At 32.4% G+C, this 24,185-nt stretch overlaps 1 protein-coding gene across 1 annotated transcript in view; it reads left to right on the plus strand.

Moving 5' to 3' along the window:
- LOC143228346 (uncharacterized) overlaps positions 1-22,580 on the plus strand; it is a 51,497-nt gene extending 28,917 nt beyond the window's left edge. Inside the window, exons 10-16 of the mRNA XM_076459615.1 lie at positions 2,983-3,026; positions 7,192-7,293; positions 14,706-14,781; positions 14,952-15,053; positions 18,216-18,294; positions 19,766-19,814; positions 21,505-22,580. Coding sequence (XP_076315730.1) covers positions 2,983-3,026; positions 7,192-7,293; positions 14,706-14,781; positions 14,952-15,053; positions 18,216-18,294; positions 19,766-19,814; positions 21,505-21,615 — 563 coding nt within the window. The 3' untranslated portion in view covers positions 21,616-22,580. The remainder of the gene's footprint in view (positions 1-2,982; positions 3,027-7,191; positions 7,294-14,705; positions 14,782-14,951; positions 15,054-18,215; positions 18,295-19,765; positions 19,815-21,504) is intronic.
- Positions 22,581-24,185: the final 1,605 nt, after the last annotated feature.

The following is a 24,185-nucleotide window of genomic DNA, read 5'->3' on the forward strand; positions in this document are numbered from 1 at the left end:
GCTGTACAATAAGTTGTATCACCAGTAGTTAAAAGATGTTGAGATTCATACGGAACCGATACAGGAACAAGATTATCTCTGTTAATCGAGTTTTGCACAAAAAATGTACTTGTTAATATGGTGATCAAGATCAACTGTTTATTCCTTCGTGTATACAGAACAGTGGCAACCAAACAAACTATATCAGTTGAAACTTGTTAAAGTTATTGAAGTTAAACTATAGAAGAGCTACAGCAATGTAGTGTGTTAGAAACTGAACTGGATGACGATAACAATGTTAATATTTTGTTATTCTGTTTCGACTGTTACTCGCTTTGTCTTGATTACTGAATCAGTGTCATTCTTGTAAAGGAAAGTGCAAAGTTCATGTAAGTGCTTAAAATGAACTTTGAAATGTCTTGTTTATGGAAAAGGTTTGTGTTTCTGTAAAAGAACTGGAGCGAATAAACTTGTATACCATTAATAAGTAACCTTTAATAATATAAGAATGAGACTACAGTCATATAGGCATCATCTACACTTTAAAGAATACTTGGAAAAATAACAAAAACATGAGTCTCAAGTTGCAAGTATTTTATTTAAATGTAGAATACAATTAAACGTATGTTTTCACTGCTACTTACAAACAATAAGGAACTGGTGAAGAGTTGTACTTATGAGATCAGTAAGCCGGATAGAGGAATGAATATACATATGTGATGAAATAACCCATAGAGTATAGAGGAACTAGCTCTACTCTCTAAAAGGACATAATAAATGTAAAAAAAATAAGCATTATTTATAGAAACTTATTAATGTATGATAATTACTAGGCAGAAAAAAAGTAAATAGACTCTTGTTTATAATTATTTAAAGTGTTTTGTCAGTGATTTCCTCAGTTAGTTATTAAATAAATAACTCTCTAATTTCCCTCCACACATAGTTTATTTCACAAGCTTTTGGCATTTCATACAGGGGTCGTCGATATCAGATATTAAATGTACAGTGTACAAACTGTTTGACTTAAAGGATGTTTGAAAGTGTTAGAAAGTAAGATTAATGGTAATACTTTATGGAAGCAACAATTAATTCTCAAACAATTGTGGAAAAACTACATCAAAGTAGAAACAGAATCAATATTAAAATTCAAGCGTGACATAGTTCTTGATTACCAAGTTATCGTTTAAATTCAGAAACTAAAATAATGTATATATATATTTCATTATCAAAACAATGATTCTTAAAAAATAAGTATTTTATGTTTTGAAGCAAAGGTGACCTGAAATGATTCGAAGGGTAAATATGACTCATCTTTTCTGTTAGGTTTGTTCATTCTATCGTGTAAGAACAGTACAAATTTCATTCTAACACATTTTATGACGTTTCTTTCGAAGTTATGCTTTCCTAGGATTTTAAAGAGTTGAGGTACTAACTTTTCTTTTCTTTAACGTATCACACATGTTTTAGTTACGCTTATACTAGAGCTAGTTGTAATCGGACATCATTGTCTACCCCTCGAAATACACATAGTAAAACGACCTATGGCTTTATTGAAGTTTAATATGTATTTCAGATGTCTCACTGATGAGGTTTTCACACGTTATCTCTACATTTGCATTCTTTATGAAGACTTTTATTAATGTTGTTTCATAAATAACCCGCATTCTCGAAGTTTCCATTAAAACCGAAATAGCAATAAAAAAGTTTTGTGAAGAACTTCAATAGAAACTGGTGTAAGAGGTGATACTTCCATGTACTTCAATGTATTTGACTCTTCATCAAATTCGTAAGTGAACCATTGATAGCGTTGATAATACTTTTTGTGTACTTCATTAACATTTATTTTCAAATAACATAACACATTCTTTGCTGTTTCGATCTTCATCAGATTCGAAAGTGAATCGAAACCTCCTTCTTTCCACCAGTTATTCCTGAAACTTTTCACAAGCTCTGCCTCTTAACAATGGTTTTCAAGCAAGATATTATATTTTGTACAATTTTTAGTAAAGCAGTACACTTCTCAATGTTCTAAGGTGAATGATGATTTGAAGATTTTATTATAAAGGATAATTCTTCGAACTTCCTTTGAAAGGATGGTATATTTGACTCAGCACTATGTGTTCTAATCCTAACGTATAATTAGAACAACTCGGTCTCAAGTCGTCTATATCTATATACAGTGATTGATAGTATAATGTGATGACTCATCAGAATTATATTGAAGAAAAGAGAACAAAAATCAAACTTGTTATACAATTCATTGAATTGAGCTTATTCTCTAGCATTTAGCTACTGTATTTGTTTGCATTATTATTTTAAGGAAGAGTATATTGTGTTAAATGTATTTTCTAAACAAATATCACATAATCACTGAAAGGGTGACTTAGTTTAACAAGTTATTTGTAGTCTATATGAACACAGATGTTTTAACCAATACTTGTTTTTTGTTTGGTAGAATGAACTACCTTCTCATTTCTTGAAATTGTCAGTAATAAAATAAACAAATACGAAATCGCGCTTACTTAAAAAATATAATTAATAAATCTAATTTTCAAGGAAGTAAGTAGACAACGAATACATCAGAATAGCAGCATCTTTAATGCTATCCGAAGCCACTACCCGACATCATTATACAAAGCATATGACTGCACTTATCATTTCCAAATATTCCAAACTCTGTAAATTAGTTTACCTCTACTTCTGCGAAAAGCTCTTTCCGAGAAAGCATATAGTTTCAACAACCAATCAAAGCTTGCATAATTCTGTATCCGCAACTAAGCTGTTTTTAACCCAGAACCCGATGTATCTACTAGTAACCATAGTAAGTTGAAAACGCACTATGAAATCTACACTCTTCCCCCAAAAATTTCTAGTGTCTAAATAAGGTGGTGTACGTGACCAACGACAGTTGAGAAGTTGGGAAGCGATGCGAATCAAGAAAATGTGGAGAAAACTAACTACTACAAAGTTAATACGTCACATCGTGCGGGTGGAACTGTACGTGAACAGAGATCGCCAAAGACGAAGATCTAGAAGTAGTGAACATGGTAAGGCTTAACTTTATGCTCTATTATCATTTAATTCTGAATAAAACTTTCTGTAGTTAGTATTTTAAGGAAATACAGAAGTAAATACATGTTAATTGAGTTAGTATTTATTTAAGAAAGTTTCGATAGATCAGAACTTCCCAAGATTTAACTCATGCTCTTGGTACTTTATTCGATAAATAACAAACTCATGCGAGGATTTAAAGGTCAGACAACATTAATTCTGCTAAAGTATTTCTTAAATAATTTTCATAGGAAATCGTTGTTTACAAAATATGATGCTATTATGTTAATTACGTTTTGGTTTGAAACAAGAAAGGTTTAAAATCTTAATTTATCATTTGTTTCGGCATATGTCATTAGATCAGACAGTTATCAAGGAATACCACCTTTCCTTTGTAACTCTTAACGACATCTATAGGTTAAAGCGAAACATGAAAGTAAACATCTTTAAATCCCTCAAAAGAAGTTACCTAGTTTACCTGAGTATTCAAGGAAATGTCAGCTATTAAGAAGTCAAGCTCCTCTGAATCCCTAAGCATACATTGCTTAGCTTACGTTGAGTACTTACGTAAATAGCAGCTATTAGCGAATCACTTCCGTTGAGTCCTTGACATAGTAAAATATTTAGCTTAACTGAATGTTTATGTAAAAGCATTTTCTTTTTGTATATCAGCAAAAGTAGCGAATAACAAAGTTACCAAACGCATTGTGAAGGAAAATGTTAAAATATAAGATGTAGAACATAAGTGAAATATACGTAACTAATACAAAAAGACATAGCAAAAAAGAAATAATAGTATTAAATGAAATCTAATTATAGAAATATATATAACTTTTCGATTTATAACACTTTTATTTCACGTTATTTACGCGTTATCACAGTAATTTTTTTTTCTAAAATAAATGGTTGACATGTAAAATAACATTAAGTTCAAAAAATCTCTCACGATATATCTGCGGACTTATAACGTTGAAATCAGTGTTTCGATACTGGTGGGGGTCGCAGTAGGACAGCCCATCTTGTATCTTTGTGCTTCGCCACAAAAAATAAAAATCAGTTCAATAATATTTTACATAATTGAAAAGTAACGGTAATATTGTACACACCTTACGGTGCGTATAGAGTTGACTTTAGTAAACTGAATACTGTTCTAACCGTTTGTTTCTTTAATAAATTTCGCGTAAAGCTATACGAGTGCTATCTGCGCTAGCCATCCTTAGTTTAGCAGTGTAATAGTAAAGGGAAGGCAGCTATTCATCACCATTCACTGCCAATTCTTGGGCCACTCTTTTACCAAAGACTGAAATGACGAACATGTTTGGTCTGACGGGGATTCGAACTCGCGACTCTCAGATTACGAGTCGAGTGCTCCTAACAACTCAAGCCCAAAATAAACCAACACAAAGGAACACCTATATTAATAAATATGATCAAAATCTAAGTACGCCCTCTACATTCCTACACTCAGTTACACAACCCCTTTCAAACATGTGGTCAGCTATCGTTCAGTTACCTCTTTCTTTCTTTGTGAACCTGACGATGACCGAAGAAGGTTGTTCGCTCCTCTACATAAAAATTTTTTTCAACCCAAACCAGCCGTTTTTACATATATAATATTATGAGCTTTTTTTTCGAAAGTTTGATATGGAGAAAGATTCGAACGTATTCTACAAACATGACATTCACGCTGTTCGTAAGAAACCATTAACTTCTGAAGTATGTAAATCAGTAAATGCGAAATATATCTTTCAGTTTTATATATTTGCTATGTTTGCATCTTTTCAGAAGTGTTTGAACGTTATACATTTACCTAACCTGTAGAATAATTTCCAATATTGTTTTTATTTTGCTAATCTTATATTATAAAACTAAGATGTACTAAGTTCTTTAAAAATTAAGTATTTAGTTTATATTATTTAATTTCTTAACACAAATTATTCACGTTGAGTTTCAGATTTTTCAATACATTAATTTAGATGAAAAATATATAACATATGTAATACAATAAGTAATAAAGCTGCCCTAAACATCAATACCACCACTAACGACTCCATACCTTCAAAATATTTTAAATAAACCCCACTTTTCAGTTATAGACACGATAAAAATATTTAAAAAAACACTTTAGTCCACAGTATCATCCAGAAATCTATCCCTAGTGTCACAAAAAAATGCATCACCAGTCAATATGTTAATACCACAACATCCATATCTGGTTTCAATAATCAGTCGCTTGCTTTTCAACAAGCCTGATATATTGTGTACGGTTTAAAAACTACCTTGGTCAAACGGGTCACCGCTTAGGGAATCGTTCACGTTAACATTTCTTTTACGAAAGGAGTAATGATGCTACAGAACCCACAGGTAAAAACTGAGTAACCCTTCACATTCAATGTCCGACTTCTCCATACTTGGACTCGCACTTGCTCCTTGTAACGTAACGTAAAAAGAAACCCTGGAAAATGTTTGATGTTAACCCCTTTGGAATGAATGAAAAGTTCTCTTTACACTTTCCATTTATCTTCCCTACACTTTATCTATACTTTCTCACACTGACATTTAGTGTTTACAACATTTACGTTCAAGGTTCTCACTCTTTTTCATCATTCATTTTAGTTCTCTTTTGTTACCTTTATTTTCGTTCTGCATTTCTATTAACTTCACGTACCTTTTATTGTTGCATTTGTTTGAACAATATTGGCCTAGCATGGCTATGTAGTTAAAGCACTCGACTCGTAATCCGAGGGTTGTGGGTTCGAATCCTCGACACACTCAACATGCTCGCTCTTTCAGCTGTGAGGGCGTTATAATGTTACGATCAATCCCACTATTCGTTAGCAAAATATTAGCCCAAGAGGTGGCGGTGGTGGTGATAACTAGCTGCCTTCCATTTAGTCTTACACTGCTAAATTAAGGACGGCTAGTGCAGATAGCCCTCGCGTAGCTTTGCGCGAAATTCAAAAACAAACAAACAAAACAGATAGCCCTCGTGTGGTTTTGTGCGAAATTCAAAACAAACAAACCAATCTTTGAACAATATTACCCGACGCCCTTTTCTTTTGTTGTTGCCTGTTTATTGATTCTACATTTCCACATTTTTATTTAGTTTCTTTACTAACATTAATTGTATTTATGCATTTTTTTATACTTTTAATATTATTTTTACATTTTACTTCCCTTCTCATTTGTGGCTTCAGGGACATTTTCTCGAACCTTCGAGCCACGTATTACTTTTCCTTTTAACCTAACTCTTCTATTAACTCTTCTGGTAGCCTGATGAAGGGCTATTGCCTGTAACGTCGTTTTCGCTAGAAACCAGCTTTCGATGCCCGTGGTGAGCAAAGCACAATAGCCCATTGTGTGTCTTTGTTCTTAATTACCAGCAAACAAAAAACACGTCGTTTTGTTGTTGTTTTTAATAAAGGATTTTAAATAATTTGGCGAGTTTTTCACCACTACTTTATATTCTAAATTTCTTAAATAAGGCTACAAATATTATGCTAGGTTTTGCACATAGGTTTTTATGGTCTAAAAAGAAATACCAAAAATTATATACGTACAGTTTATACTTCAGTATACCTAAAGTTCTAGTGTATATCCTTAACAAACGGGAAAAAGGTAGTTACTTGCAAGGATTTATAGGTGAGAAATACTATTAGGTGATTGTTGTATCATTCTCTATTTAGATAAAACTTTTCAGTGTAAAGAAGCAGGGTCAAACGTGACCCAGTGGCTAGCGTGTTAGGCTGTGGATCTGAAGATTCATGAGTTGCACCGTAATGCCACTGAATGCGCTTCTAGCTTTCAGCTCATGGTGCATTATACGTTTAACAGATAATCCTGTTATTCAACTCAAACAAGACACAACTATTGTGGCGACGTTATTATTAAGTAGCTAACTTATTGCTGATCAAAATTATGAATGTTAACCTGAAGATGACCTAGAAAGATCGAAACGTTGTTCTCTGCTTTATTGGTAAAAGTGTTAATATCCATACCAACCGTTCTAAGATACATTTTTATCCCAATTGGGTTTCTTGTCATAAAAAATTATGAATGGTGAAAATAACATATGTATTTTTAACTAATAAATGGAATGTTTTCTAAGCTAAAAGAATAAATTCGTGGATATATTTAATACGATTCTAATAAACTTTGCAGTCTAAAAGAGGAAAGAGCGATTCCCAAAAAAAGAAAGCTGGTCGAGCTACGTCAAACGTCTTTGCCATGTTTGAACAAAACCAAATAGCTGAATTTAAAGAGGTAAGTTTAAATACTGATTTTGTAGAACTTTTACTGTAGTTCATTATCGATTCTCTAATTTTCGCCACTTTAAAATGTTTCATTATGTCTGTACCAAACATAAACGCAATAAACAATTGCTCCTAAGTTTTACTGAAAAAAAATTGTAAGGCCTCTTCACAGCGAGCAAAAACCACCTTTATCGTATAACAATTATTAGTAATAATTATTTGGAAATATAAAATTTCAATGAATTGTTCAACAGCGTTTATAGTACATTTGAAACAGGTTTTAGGGTTTCACTTTTCTATAGTCCTTTGTATGTGAGATGTATTATTAATTACACTATGTAACACAAATTTTATTCCTGGATAGTATGTGTTATTTCTTAATTGCTTATGTTGTAAAAGTACAGAAAATGGCCATTATTCCCTTCAAACTTTACTTTTGTGGCCTGGATAATGAAATTTAGAAATTAACCTATTTTCCATATAAAAACGGGCAAATTTACACATTTTCATTCACATAAGGTCTGAATAAAACAACATATGAATCAAGATTTACATGTATTTGTACTAAAGTTATACGAAATGAACAACAATGTTTGGAAGTGAGTAGTTTTTTGAGGTTTGCGACTGTAATGTAAATCACTTTCACGTATCAGCCCCCAAATATAGTCTCCCATCATGATTTCGTTATACGCTCCTTGGTAGCGGCGTTCAAAGTCCAGTATATCTTGGTTGTATGTTCCCATGTTCTCCTTGAATTTATCAAGATGAGCGTCAAGGATATGGACTTTCAGGGACATCATGCAGTTCATTTTGCCGTAGTTCTTCACCAGAGCCTCAACTTGTTCCACATAATTTTCGGCCTTGCGATTACCCAAGAAGCCCCGAACCACTGCGACAAAGCTGCCCCAAGGTTTTTTTTCCTTCCTGCTGAGCTTCTTGGGGAATTTTGTGCACTCTGCACTCTAGGATCTTATTTTATTTGTGGTCCAATTAAAACACCAGCTTTAACCTTTTCCTCAGACAGCTTAGGGGAGAAGTCTCGAAGGTACTTGAAGGCTGCAGACTCCTTATCAAGAGCTGTAATAAACTGTTTCATAAGATCCAGTTTTATATGCAATGGTGGGAACAATACCTTCTGAAGGTCCACTAATGGCTCACACTTGACATTGTGCCTCCCCACAGAGAACTCAGTCCATTGTGGCCAGTGCTTACTGTTGTAGTGTGCTGCGGTGTCCCTGCTGTCCCAAAGGCAAAGATAACAGGGAAACTTCAGGAATGCCGCCAGTTTGAAATCTCCGATAACCTCCCAGCCATACTCATCTTACTTCAAGGCTTCTAGCAAGGTCTTGACGCTGTTGTATTCCTCTTTGAGGTGCACGGAATGAGCCAGGGGAAGATACGAATACTTATTCCTGTTATGGAAAAGCACGGCTTTGAGGTTTCTGGATTTGTCTGGAAAATGCTTGCAGCTCCTTGATGCCATCTCTGATAAAATCAGATAAGTCTATGTGCTCACTTAGACAGCTAGAATTAAATTGAAGTGGTGAGTGGTGAGTCCCTGTATATATATTACTATGGAAAGTTCGAGAAAATTCTAAAAGGTCTTTGAAAATTCTCGTAAGTTTTACAACATTCTAGAAAGTTCTCGAAATTTCTTGTAAGTCGAGAAAATTCTCTATCAGCTACTCAGCACTGAATCTAGCTGGAATGTTCTGGAAAATGGGTAAATTTGAAAATTTCATTACCCAGGTCACAAAAGCAAAGTTTGAAGAGAAAAATAGGTCTTTTCCATTTACTTTAAGCACAAGCGATTGGGAAATAGCACTTTCTGCTCAGGAACAAGAAAAAGTAAAAATTTTGTTACATAGTGTTATTTAATATATTTGTACGGATTATTCAGTGAGATCTACCATTGAGTGTTTGCTTTACATGTACAGATTGCTAGGTATAACGTATTTATTATATATTTGCTTAAATGTTCGGATTGCTGAGTGGAACATATTGTTAGATGTTTTACTTATTTGTACGAATTGTTAGGGGGGATATTATTAGATATATGCTTTACTTGTACGGATTATTAGGTGATTGCTTTACTTCTATGGATAACTAAGTGGGATATTATTAGGAGGTTACTTTGCTTCTAAGGATTGTTAGGTGAAGTTTATGATAGATGGCCGCTTTACTAGTAGAAACTGTTTGTTGGGGTATTCCAATAAAATTTTAGCTGCTAGGAACGCAAGAAGTGTGTTATGAGAAGAGGCTTCCACATCTATTAAATTTATATTAATCAGTGATGTCGAGAAAACCCACTTGTAAATAAAAATATATATGTAAAAACAGATCGTTTGGGTTGAGAAAATTATTTTACGTAGAGGAGCGAACAACGTTTCAACCTTCTTCGGTCATCGTCAGGTTCACAAAGAAAGAAGGAGGTAACTGACCGGAAGCTGACCACATGTTTGAAAGGGATTGAACTGAGTGTCGGAATGTAGAGGGCGTGCTTAGATGTTTGAATATATAATTTTATACTATTTATTTTATTATTATTATTTATTATATTATTTTATTTGTGTATTTGTACTTATCTGTTACCATTATGTCTGAACTAGCATACCTTAGACCGCTATTAACAGTACAAGCTCATACGATCATTAAGAAACTAAGAAATTTAAACCAAATAATTATCAATAGAAGAAATGACATCTATTTCATTCAACAATATAGAAAGGAATAACTAACCCCTAATTTTGTGAAGGTAAAACTATAAAAAAAATTTTAATAAACACACAAACATTTTCCAAAATTTACAGAAAAAACTACATAAAGCCATGTTGAACACGAAATACAAATAACTTCATAACTTACAAAAACAAAAAATGAACCAAGACCATCAACTGGCATGCTGCATTAAACCAGAGATTTACGGACTTATACAACGAAACATAAACCAAATCAACACTAGGAATGACAGAGAGAAAAAGATCTGCCAAAAAACTAGAAAAACTAAGGTGCAAACAACAGAAAAGACACCACGACAAACCGTTGACTAACCTCGTAATTAACAGATCCGACCGACAATTGAACACAGACGAAATACATCTACTTAACAAAGGACTCAACTTCGTAATATATATTAGAAATCAAAACATGTTTAGAAGATCTAGCCAGGAGATTTGTAATACTTTCCAAAGAAAACAAAAACAAGAAAATAACCGAAAACAACCAACAGAAAGAAGACAACTTAGATAATTTTATTGACATCCAACAGCCAAACTTCCCTGGAAAAATGAAAAATTTATATTTTCCAGAAACACCTAAAAACAACATCTTAAACGATTTTTTTCAAATAATTTTCTCACAAAACCATCAACATAATTTCACAAAACAAAAAGCTAAAAAACAATTTTACAAAAAGAGACATTAATTCTATTAAAAATCTAAAACAAGATAAAAACATAAACATTCTGAAAACAGATAAAGGAAGCGCTATAGTCATAATGAACACGAATGAATACATCCAAAACATGAAGAACATCCTATCAGACACTAACAAATTTAAACCAATACACACAAATCTAACAAAGACACACGAAACGCAACTAAACAAATTACTACTAAAAATGAAAAAAAGCCAACACAATTTCACAAACACTTTATTCCTACCTACGCAAAACCGACTCACGCACACCACAAATATACGGCATCCCCAAACCTCATACACCAGATTGTCCATTACGACCAATAATGTCCACATATGAATCGTTTAATTATAATCTTGGTAAATACATAGCATGGGCATTCTCCAAATATGTAACATCAGCCAGCTCATTCAACAAATACTCTTTTGATTTCAAGTCTAATCTTAATCAACCTAATCATAAAGCCTTAATGGCCAGTTTCGATGTTATATCCCTCTTTACAGAGGTTCCAAACGCTAAAGCCTACAAGATAGTCTTAGAACTCTATATCCGAGACCCTATTCCATCTATAGACATTCCCAGCAACCCTTTTAGAATCACCACGATGAAAACAAACTTCTTGTTCAACAACCAAAACTTTCTACAAACAAATGGCCTAAGCATGGGCAACCCAGTATCACCAGTTATAGTCAATATTTTTATGACACAAGTTGAAACACAAGCAATTAACACAGCATTACATCCTCCACTATACTGGTACAGATGTCTAAAGAACAGACACTTAATTTTTTCAATCACATTAACGCTGTACATCCCAACATCGACTTCACGTCTGAACAAGAAGAAAGCAATCAAATATCATTTCTTAACCTCAAAATTACAAGAACCGATATACAATTTAAAACAGAAATCCACCGAAAAAATCACCCAAACTGGACTATACATTCTTTGGAGACTCAGCACATGAAACAAAACAAAAACTCAACATACTAAGAAACCAAATAAACACAGCCATAAAACTATGCTCACCAGATAAAATTAACGATGAATTAGACAAAATAAAACAATACTTCATCAACATCAATAAGTTTCCTCCAGAAACCGTAGAAAACATTATACGCACACACCTATACAGAAAGCAAAATCAACCAACAAAAGTAAATATATCTCACGATTTAAAAAATTACGAAACCATATACGGCTGCATACCATATATTCCCGACATCAGCAGAAAAATAACGAAGATTTGGCAAAAACTAGCAACAAAATATGACCCTTTTCAAACATGTGGTCAGCTTCCGTTCAGTTACCTCTTTTTTTCTTTGTGAACCTGACGATCACCGAAGAAGGTCGAAACATTGTTTGCTTCTCTACGTAAAAAAATTTCTCAAGCCAAATGAGCCGTTTTTACATATATATAAATTTATATTGTTTACAATGTACTAAACCTTGGAGTTCTGTGGCTTTCAGCGCACGTAACTTCAAATTCTCTTCTTTCGTTAGTTACCATGAGGAACTGCGTGTAATCTACTGCAAGGTTCTTACTTTAATAGTTTGTTGCTGTTCTTATCATAAAGATAATTTTAATTATTTCCTGTACATGTTTGTTACATGATGCTCAAGAGATTACAGGTACCTGAGATATCGTAGCAGTATTGTTGTATTAGTATCAAAAAACAAAAAATATAAAATATTTGGCTTAATAATTCTTCTATTAAATTAAAGAGATCTTTGGAGCATAATAATTTATATACTCAAACTTAAAAATATATACTATTGATGTAATACAGTTGTATTGTGCTTTTTTTTAAATAAGTCTTTTTTTTAGGTAAGAATACGAGCATAGTAAAAGCATTCAATATCAATGTGTTTTTGCCTACTTAGGATAAATTTCATTTAAATGTATATTTATGCTTATATATGTAAAAAACAGCTAGTATGGATAGAGAAAGCACTATGTAAAAGAGCTTTCTCAACCCAAACCAGCCGTTTTTCACATATATAATTTTCTTTACAAGTGAGTTTTCACGTCATCACGGATATTTATGCTTAGATATTTGATCGCATTGTTTATTGACTTAAAACACACGTACATTTGGTTATTTAAAACAACGTTTAAAGTTTTGAGTATATTAGAATTAAGTATGTGTTTTTATCAGCTTAAAGTAACACTTTTGTGTAATATTCCTAAGAGAATGTTTGTCGCACTGGAAACAATATTCTATGCTTGTAAGAGAACATTATAACATTTGTTGTTTACTTATTTTGATATATTACAAATTATTCTCTAAGGCTAGACCTATACAAATAATAGTTAACTTTTGTGATATAAATAAAAATCAGGTATTTCTTCTCTCTACTAGTAAAAAACAAAAACAAAACAATGATTAAACAAAAATTTCCTTTATATGTTCTGTAAATATTAGACTTGAATGAAGAAACGCTGCTCTTTAGTAATTAAGAAAAATATCGTTCAGATATTTCCTTCGTCAAAAATTCACAGAGATCATTATCAGAAAATTTGTTGACCATAAATTTTTTTTCTGAAACTGTGAATGAAATAAAAACCTTATAACCCGAGCTCTTTCGTAAGGTGGACCTTCCTTCTTCAGGGGAAAATTGTGTTAAATTGTCTGATCCAAAAATTAGAAACCCTCTAGCGTATTTGTTTTCAGTCTCCCAGTATTTTGTGTATAAACAGACAAATAAAATGAACTTCATTTGACTTTTGCACCAATATATATATATATAACTTAGATATTTTTGTACCTTGGTCTTTATGAAAAATATAGAAGGTTATTTAAATATGCGTCGTGATTGCTAAAAAAAAATATTATTATGGATCGAATAGCTGAATCATTTATACAATGTACTGACAAGGAAATAAGATGGGTTATCTCACGATACCATGCGATATGGCAAATATCTTTACAAAAATTTATGAGCATGACAATTGTGGACGGAAGAAACTGCTTCAGTTAGCAAGAATTGTGAGGACATACGCGTCCACTAGCACAGAAGCTGATAGATTATATGAATATTTATGAAGAGGACAATCAGTTTAATCCAAACCAATGCATAAGAAGCTACCAGAAATAAATATTGACAATCATTTGAGCATAAGAATGTGATTCAAAAGATGTTCAGTTTCTTTGATGTTTTAACTATATTAAACTTTGTGTTTATTAAAAGAAAACAAAACGAACAGTAATACCTTTTTTATTTATATTATCAAAAAAAATTAATAAATCGTCTTTTATAAAAACCAATATTTTTTTATTAAAAGATAATGCTCGACTGTCTTCTATTTACTTCTATAAGTTCCAAATTTGGAACAGATAACACAAAGAACTCCTGTGTAGCTTTATGAAAATATTCGAGAGCATACAAACAAATTAATTACGTGAATGATTAAAATTATTTATTCATATACAACTTACAGTGTACGTGCAATAAAAGCAGTATGTAGCGAAATAGAAAAATCATAGTTTTTGAGACCATTATATTTCATTCTATACTTGAAATAACATTATTCTTCAAAATCTTTTGGGTTAGACTTTATTCTATATATTATTTTTAATATTTTTAAAGCTCAACGTCATTAAATATTTGTGATAATATGAACCGGGAGTGGCCTGATGATCAACATGTTATGTGTGAATTCGAAAGTTCAAGGTTCGAGATGAAATTGAAATATGAACCGCACTTTCAGTGCTTGAGACGATATAACTATGACAGTTAGTTGTTAGAAGATAACTGGTTATCTTCTGTTTAGCCAACAGTTCGATACTGAGAATTGCTATACCTGAATCTTTAAATCTGTGACTCTCATGTGTCCCATAAAATATCATTTCGGGTGACAATACTAAATACTATTTCTGTACTAACATTTTGATTCAATATTTTGGGTTAAATGCCATTCTCTAACTTGGCAGTCTTTAAGAGTAAATGTCATTCTATACGGATAGCAACATTCTTTTTGAACTGTTTAATTTTTTACCAGGCATTCCAGCTCATTGACAATAACAAAGACGGTTTCATCGACAAGAATGATCTTCGAGCGACGTTTGATTCCCTTGGTAAGCATCATTCATTTATTATCGTGCATTATTTGAGTTCTTCGATTCATTACAATAAATGTAATGAATAAGTGAAAACAAAATTGCCATTGAGAATTTGTCTTTCCTCAGCGAATGGTACGTATTAACCGTGACTACAAAAAACTAGTGAACTTGTTAACTCTTTTTAGGCCGCCTAGTTAACGACGAAGACTTAGAGGGAATGATTCATGAAGCCCCAGGGCCTATCAACTTCACAATGTTCCTGACTATTTTTGGGGAAAGAATATCAGGTGAGTGTAAAGACATGACGAGTTAATTTTACAAAACCTAGACAAGTTTTGTTTAAAAAAAAGTAAAGTTTAAGTAAACATATGATAGAGTAACTTTAAATGTATTTCTTTTGTTCATATAAAACGTAAAGGTTGTCTTATATATTTCCCCTAAACCTAAAACTCGGCCGCTGGTACAGCGGTAAGTCTAAGGATTTACAACGCTAAAATCAGAGGTTTGATTCCCCTTTGTGAACTCAGCAAATAGCCCAATGTGACTTTGCCATCAGACAAACACACTTTGCTTTAAATGGGTTTCCGAGGTGAACAAGGCATAGGCCCACTGTGCAGCTTTTGGTCAATAGAAACAAATAACTATACTGAATTATTTCTTTTGAGTTTAGTTGTTGGTGATAGTCATTTTTATAATGTACAACTCTTACTGTGGGATTTGAAAAATCATTTTCGTTTAAACAGGTATGATATTTTGGTTGTTGGTGCGATCATTTTCGAATACACAATACACGGTAAATAATATTTATGTGTTATATCAGCAATAAAACAATGAATAACCAATGCATTCAAAACAGAGATTTAACTGTGCTAAGGTGAGCGTGTTCATATTACCCCATATGGATTGACGGTTTATTTTATTTATTTACACAAATAAAAACTAGATTAATTTAAATATGTGGAAAACGTTGTGAGAATGAAGTCGGTAATATTAGGAATACTCGTATATGTGTAATAACGATCAAAAAAGATCGTCCCTGGGTGTTTATTGAATTTGAGAGTACTTGACTTTTAATAAGGCTTCTCCAATTTTTTTTCTGTTAGTACTCGGTTTAGAAAAAAGTGTAAATGTTTTTGTTTATATTTTTCATCGATCTTGAAAAGCATTTTTAGTGTTCTTTTAGCCCAGTGTTTCCTTGGAGAGGAGGAAGTTTCATTATTTAATTTTCTTAATACGTATTTAGTTTTTCACTCTCGCCGTTATGGTAAGATTGAACTTAAATGGTAGTAGTTTCCACATTCCTGTTAGAAGTATGCCACTGTTTTCAATATGTGGAATTATCTCAGTGATTAGATTTCCGTCGTTTTGTGATATTACGGGTTTGCTGTTTATTAAACGTGCCTTGTCTGTGTTTTTTAAATAGTTTGTGTAACCACCTGAGGATTGGTTTATGTCATTAAAGCATTGTAAGTATGCAGCTTCTTCGTAGGCGTATCGGGGGGTTTTGAGAGAGGCTGCACAATTTTTCTGCAAATGAGCTTATTAGTTTTTACGGAATGAAGGTAAACATTTTTCGAATCAATGTATTCTCTGCTTCTAATTTTGCCAGAATGAAAACTGAAAATTTGCCAAAATTGTCTTGTGTGTTGCGAGCTAGAAGGACTACCCTCCCCAACCTTGTACGTCCATTAGCTTTTTTATCGGTGTTTTCTGTAGTGCATATAGTGTATGCTAAATGTAAGATGATTTTAAAAGTCTCTGATGGATAACATGAAAAGAAAAACAGTTCACCCTGGGGGAGGAGGTGTCGTACGATGTTAACATTTAAAATTTATGCACATATTTTTATTTTCAACTCCAAAGTGTAAGACTTTGTATGTGTAGTTTATGTGTTAAAGTGTAGTTGTGTTTGTTCACTTGATATGTAAAATCACGAGAAATATCAGCTACATATCAAAGCCAAAATGAAGGCTTGTGTAAGAAAGTGACTATATAATGTTGTTTTATGCAATGTAAGAAAAAAGTGACTAAGGTATCGGATAGTGGACTTCCCATGATAAGTCAAGTCCTTATAAGTGAAGCAAACAAATAACGTGTGTACTTCAGAAGATCGCTACGGCGATCGAAAAGTTGTACTTGTTGTGAATTGTAAAACTGTTAATTACATTATTCGATATAGCATTGAAGTTCAAAAACATAATGCGCTTGGCCTATTTCTTAATTCCACGTTTTTAAATTGCAAGTTTTTAAAGCAGTAACCGTTTCATTAGCATATAGAGCTTTGCAGTTCTGTCTGATTTAATATATACATATGTAGGTCCATAGTTTTATTAATTCGTATTACAAATTCATCAGTTATACAAAACTCAGTAATACTGACATCATTTGACCGCTAACTAGTTAGTAAGCGTGGATGTGAATTCAAGGGTTCATCGCTGACGTGTTGTTGTCGCAAAAAATTGTGTTCGCACTATGAGGCTAGAGAAATGTTATAAGAGTAAAGGTAAAATTTCACTATTCGCTCAGAAAAGAGTATCCTAAGTGTAGGATATGTGTGCTGGTAACTGGTTACCTCATCTCTAGTCTACCACTTCAATATTAGGTGTTGCTATTCGCGAAGATTCTGAACAAAATTTGTACTAATGGTATTTAACAATAAGTTTGTGTGTGTGTGTTTTTCTTATAGCAAAGCCACATCAGGCTAACTGCTCAGCCCACCGAGGGGAATCGAACGCCTGATTTTAGCGTTGTAAATCCGGAGACATACCGCTGTATTAGCGGGGAGCTTTTAATAATAAGATTTGAACTTTTACAGCATATAAAAGAATAAAGCAATAACAATTCTCTATAAATCTGTTTACTATAGTACTAATATGTCCAGAACAAGTTTATTCATTCAGGTCTGTGAGACCGTGTCAAGGAACCCCTGCCCTAAGGGGGACCATAAAAACTGTACAAGGTCTTTTTTTCACACTCTCACATGAGTGTCTATTTCATGTGCTCCACTAACAACTGTTTTTAAGTGAGTTCATTATTTTAATTGAATTTGGCAACAACCAATCTGTAGGAATTAAATTCTTAAAATAATGATTAATTTTCAATGTATTTCTTTAAATGTAAATTATTTTATGTTTTGCACTTCTTTTATGTTCTTTTGGTGGAAAAATTTATTAAACTCTTAATCGAGAATGTGCGGAACTGATACGATGCATTTTTGGGGAGAATGGATGAGCTGCTTAACATTTATTTTATTGTTTTTAACAGTGTCAACATATTAATTTTCACATAAATTCAAGACGTATCTAATGAAGACAAGGGACTTTTTTTTTTCGGACTCATTGGCTCATACTTGACCAATACAATAATAAGTGCAATTCATTAAATAATTTAAAATCACAAATAGAAATTTGTTAGATAAGTTTCAGATGCATAGGAGTTTCTTCATATAGGAACTGACCCTGAAGAATCAATTAAAAACGCCTTGAAGACATTTGATCAAAACGCTACAGGAAAGATCAAGGAAGACAGGTACGTTAGCTTAAGGAGTATCTTTTCTCCAGTAATGTTTGTTGTATTTTTGAACCAAAACAGTTATAATCAAAAGCATCAGAATCGGTGTGTTATAATATTTTTATTATTCCTTGTAACTCTTGCATATTATAATTATTGTATGTAAAATAAATCGTTTTGAAAGAAATAACATAACAGAAAGATTGTATTTTTTCAAAAATTTGCCCACTGACACTAACATTACACATTTATTCTTGAAAAGCAGAAAAAGCAGAAAGAATTGAAACGGTTTCGTCTGATCGTATGCTAATTTCAAGTTTCGTGTCTCGAAAAGTGTGATAATTGTTTAAATAAAGAAGAGAAACTGGGAGATGCATTTGTGCATTTAACTAATAAAGTTCTGTATAACAAAAGTAATCATGATGTTTCTAACGAAAAACAAATAAATACCCATTATTTCTCAATAGTGAAATGACCAGAATAAAAAACCCTATCCATGATTTTTATTTAGCAATACAGTTAAGCAGGCCCTCTCAGAGGGTTAAAGGGGGCCAAAACACTTTTATCTTTTGAGGCCCTTGGTTATAATAAAAATGATGACATATGAAAAGAAAGCAATCATGAGTTCAAGAGAAAAGTGAAACATAACTTGAATATTTTTTATTCAACATTTATTTATTAACAGCATTTAATCTTTAATAAATGTTTTCCTATAATTTTTGTGTCACGAAGCGTAACAAATGGAAAAAATAACATATCTAAATTTGAGACCCCCTTTGAGACTTTGGCAAATAACTCTCCACCTTATAATTGGCCCTATATGTAAGTGCAATAAAACCATAAATATAATTTTTCTTAGAAATAAGCATAGAATGACATTAAACAGAAGCTACTAGAATTGTATTAGTTTTAGATATATATATATATTTAAATAAATAGGAAATATTTATGATTTTTAGTAGCAATTAAAATAAATGCAAAATCAAAAAAATGTGTAAGAAATACCCATTTTATTATCTATCGGAGTTCATACGATAAAACTTGGAGAAATTCAAACAATATTTTAATTTTGTAAGCAGTGTATAAAGAGCTCAAACATATTTTTGATTAAATTAAAATTCAAAACCTACTATCATGATAAATCAGTCACTGTTACTACGTGCTACTATTTTGAATTACCTTGAGAAAAGTTTTCGTGCATGTTCATGTTTTTTAATGAATGTAATGCTCTTCGTGAAATTGAAACATTTCAGCAGCATTCATAAATTCAGCAACGAATAATGGGGTTGACCGACGTATTATAGCATCTCCACCGCTGAAAGGGTAAACATGGTTAGTGTGACGGGGATTTGAAGCCAGAACCCTTGGATTATGAGTCGAGTGTCTTAACCACCTGGCCATGCCGAGCCCTCGTCAAGAACTAACAGTTTCAATAATTAATTACAAAAAACAACACGTTTGTTTATCATTATCTTGTTTTTACTTTCAGGCTTAGAAAAGCACTTACAACATGGGGAGATAAATTCCAAGAACATGAGGTAAGCCGAACCTGCACTACTTCGAATAGTTAAAACCCACATTATTTTTTAAAAATTATATGACATTATTAAAATACGTGCAGAATTTTGTAATTTTTACAGAAGCAATTCTAACAGAAAGCTAGCAGCTAATTTTCTGTACTGACTAAATATTTTACATTTTAGTAAATTCTCGAAAATTACGTCAAGAAGCAATTTATACGTTGATAATGTATATAACTGAAAAAATAAATAGCTGTAAGTAACTGAAAATTTAACAATAAACTTTTAAAAAGCGGATAATTTTTCATTAGGTAAATATCACAAGCTTTTTTTTGTAAGGAATGTAACAATTTAAAATCTTTTCAGGTCATCTCTTAAGTAACGTCCAATTTTAGGTTCAGAAAAAGAGAAAGGATTTCAAATGCTTTTAATGCTATTATATCAATAATGTATGTTCTTTTATTATTAATTACTTCCTGCCAACGATTCACAAGCTTCTGAATTCCACTTCTATAAAATTCTTAGGGTTTGGAGGAAGAGAATGTAGGAAGGGTAGTTTTAACATTTTCATATGTTTCAAGCTCTTTTCCATCAAGATAGTTCTGCAAACTTCGGAATAAATGATAATCAGATGCTGCGAGGTTTGGAGAATAAGGAGGATGTGGAAATTTTTTCCCAGTTTAGCTCTTCAATCTTTGCAGATGTCATCCTTGCTCTATGGGGCCGTGCATTATCCTGTTGTAATACAACACCTTTACGACTGATCAAAGAAGGCTTCTTTTATTTCAGTGCAACGTTCAAGCGCTCTAATTGTTGACAATAAAAATCTGATGTAATCGTTACATTGAGTGGCAGCAACTCAAATTGGATCATAACAACAATATCCCACCAAACGCTTAACAAGATTTTCCTAGGGTGGAGGTCCATTTTGGGCTGTGCTTTTACCAGTTTACCTGCACTGATACATTGTTTGCAGCGATTAACATTCTTATAAAATATCCATTTTTCATCTCCAATCACTAACTTGTCCAAATACGATGAGTTACGTTCACGAGAGTGCAGAGAAGTGCAAATGTTCACTCTTGCTTTAAGGTTGGTTTCTGTCAAATCATTGGGGACCCATTTTCCAAGTTTTGACACCTTTCCAAGCTGTTGCAGATGACAATAAACTGTTGACTGGGTTGAATTAAGCTTCTCTGCTAGTTCTTAAACCGTTACAGCACAATCTTCATCGAGTGTAGCCAGTAGCAAGTCATCATTAAACTCAACAGGACGACCTGAACGTGGTGCATCACTTAAGCTGTAGTCACCTGATCTGAACTTCTGAAACCGCCTTCAACATTTTCTTTCATTGAGAGACTTTTCACCATAAACACCTTGAATGTTTCGTGAAGTTTCTGCTGCACTATTGCCTTAAACTCATAAAGCATTATATGCCTAATGTACTCCTCAGACACATCCATCTTCATAAGGGTTTATTTGATTAATGATCTGAAAAAGCGGAGTTGGGTTAGTTCCTTTTATTTTCTGAACATTTTTATACACGTCCTACTATATATTTTAGTCATTGAAGCCTTTTAAAGAGACAGAAATGATAATGCATTTTCTGTATTAAATTTTGGGATGACCTGATATTTTTCCACAATTAGTAATGTGTTCCAAAGTATTACTTTTGTAACATTTCAGAGAACTTTCTTGCATCTTTTAGGTAGATGAAGTTCTTAAAGAGGCACCTATTGACAGGGAGGGAAACATCGATATTGAAGGGTACGTCAAACTGATCTGTGGGTCAGAGAAGGAAGAGGAAGGGATGGCGTAAACGACTGATTCTCGTGCAAGTCCAGACGTATTGTTCGCTTTTGTATAACAGGAACTCTATTTCCATACCCAGCTAAAACGCGAACAACAACAACAGATATATATATATTGACAACACAAAACATGCAATGCAACTATTAAGAATGTTAAAACTGTTTATTGAATAAGAACTTAAGGCAGCTTTTTTTTCAAAATGTGTGTTGATTTTGAAGACTAAAAATGCTTTTAGCTCTTCTGATATTGATTATATTTTCATTAACTAATCCACTTAAGCTATTTGGTAAAATCCATTTACTTTAAAATTTTTTTGTACATACTCTTTAAAATTGTAAGTAACTATTCATAAAATTATTTTTAAATGTATAATATAAGACATTTTCTATGCATAGCTCGATTCATCGAGTAATTAAACAAGCGTACAATACCCTTACTTTCTCACTATTTAACTGTAAAATTCTACTCATTTAATACAGAACTTGTCTGCTGTAAAAAACTACAAATTTAAATTGATAAAACTGGTACTAACATTAAAGTGACATACAAGTTGTTTACAGAATGTATAATATTAACATAATATACATATACAAATAAATCATTGGCTAATAGCTTCTCATTGCTTTGTGAATAATGAGAAACAAATAAAGTTAATACATTATTGGCATAGAATAGATTTGAACTTAAAATCTATATTTAATTTCGTTGTTAAAGTTTTATAATTATCTTTAATGTAAAGGCATTAACAAATTTTGAGAAACTAAAACTTTAATCACTAAAGATAACAGTTTTATTTTTGCAATGATTATGTTCGACTGTTTTGCTATTAAGCTGAACGCTTGTGATAATAATCGACTGGTATTACTTATGTTGTTGCCTTAATACTAATCAAAACCGTTTAATGTACAGTTACCAGTATAAAACTCTGGTACACGAGCTGAAATATTGCAATAAATATATATTTGAAGGTGATTTTAAGCGCTAGAATTTTCATTTATTCACTTAGTTTGGAACACCATATTTCTTTTAAACCACATAATAGTAGAGAAACAAAATTAATATTAAAAATATATTTCTAGAAATATTGTTGGTCGGGCATAACCTAACGGATGTCGTGCCCCATTAAGATAAAAAGTTCTGGAGTTTGAGAAAAGAACCGCAACACACGTTCTAAGCTTTTAGCTATAGGTGAGTTATAAAAGTTAACAGCCAAACCTCTTATTTCATTCAAAGAACTGGTAAAAGCCAACAGGTGTGTTACTGATTAGCTGTCATCCTTCTGAGCAGCAGTTCAAAGTCAGGAGTGGTTGTTCTTCAACTTAAAGAGTTTCTGAGCAGGTCGTTTAACTTCAATCCACTTGTACATAAAATGTATTTCAGGAACAAAATTCCCAATTTCCATTCTGTTCCCTAAAAAATTGAGAACTATGTCGAAACAGACTTAACTGAAAACTCTGAAAAGTTATGCGAATGGTCTACCATCCACATGTTCTACGACGTCAAAACGTTTTCATAATGTTTTTAAAATAAATAGTAATGAAAGAATATGATTGTAAAGTAAAAATAGACAAGCAGCAATAATACAATAAACTGTATCATCATCTAGCGGTAAAAATATGTTAATTAGAAATCCAAAGAACATATTTACTTTTGAGCATATTATAAAACACAAAGAGGCATCCTTTCGGCTTGGTTTCTAATTGATAAATTCTCCTTTATCTGCAGCGTTCTTTTTGCTTTTTACTCAACGAAGAATATTAAGGTATTTGTTGCATGTGATCTAATCACACGTTCTGTTGAAATTTAAGTAACTACTGAAATGATTGCTTAAATTCAATTTGAGATGTTCATTAATTCGAATTTTTAGCTGGTGTAGCATGGAATCGCTATAAACTTGTTTACAATTGGTAAGTTAAATTTGTTAATCAAGTACGATCGCTATAATGCTGGAATCGAATCTCTCACTTTGAATAACCTTCCTTGCGTAATTAAGGTTTAAATATCACTTTTGACGACATTTATGGATGTAAAGGTTTTAAATTGTTCAATTTATTTTTCTTTATTTTAAAATTAAAGAATCCACAAACGGTAAAAAAAATCTTAGGTGTAATTTGTGTACGTCAAACACGTGTGCTTGGGGTAAAGGTGAGAGCTCTCTTTTCGTAGGTCAGGAAAAGGAAGGGAAGGTAATGACGCAAAAGACTGGTTTTCGAACGAGGCTAGAAGTGTTGTTGACTGATGAATATTAACACCAGTGCGTCAGACTGTGGAAATAAATGTCGTTATTAAATTCGGAACACTTCTAACTATAGTCATCAACTTTAGTCTCGAAAAAGATCTTTCGCTCCTTGCCACACTGAAGGACAAAGTTAATAAAGTTCTTGGTGAAATAAATGGACTTGTAAAAATATCTTTGATTTAGTTTTCACATATAAAAATAAGACCTTATCTAAAGTTGATTTTGTTATTACAATGTACACCCAATTCCACTACAAATATCCCTTCTGTCTTTGCTTATTGGTATTTTTTCTCATTTGTTTTTATCATTTTTGTGCTCTTAAAATATTGCAATTGGTT

This window comes from Tachypleus tridentatus, chromosome 10, assembly GCF_004210375.1.
Source record: "Tachypleus tridentatus isolate NWPU-2018 chromosome 10, ASM421037v1, whole genome shotgun sequence".
In the NCBI taxonomy this organism is placed as follows: Eukaryota; Metazoa; Arthropoda; class Merostomata; order Xiphosura; family Limulidae; genus Tachypleus; species Tachypleus tridentatus.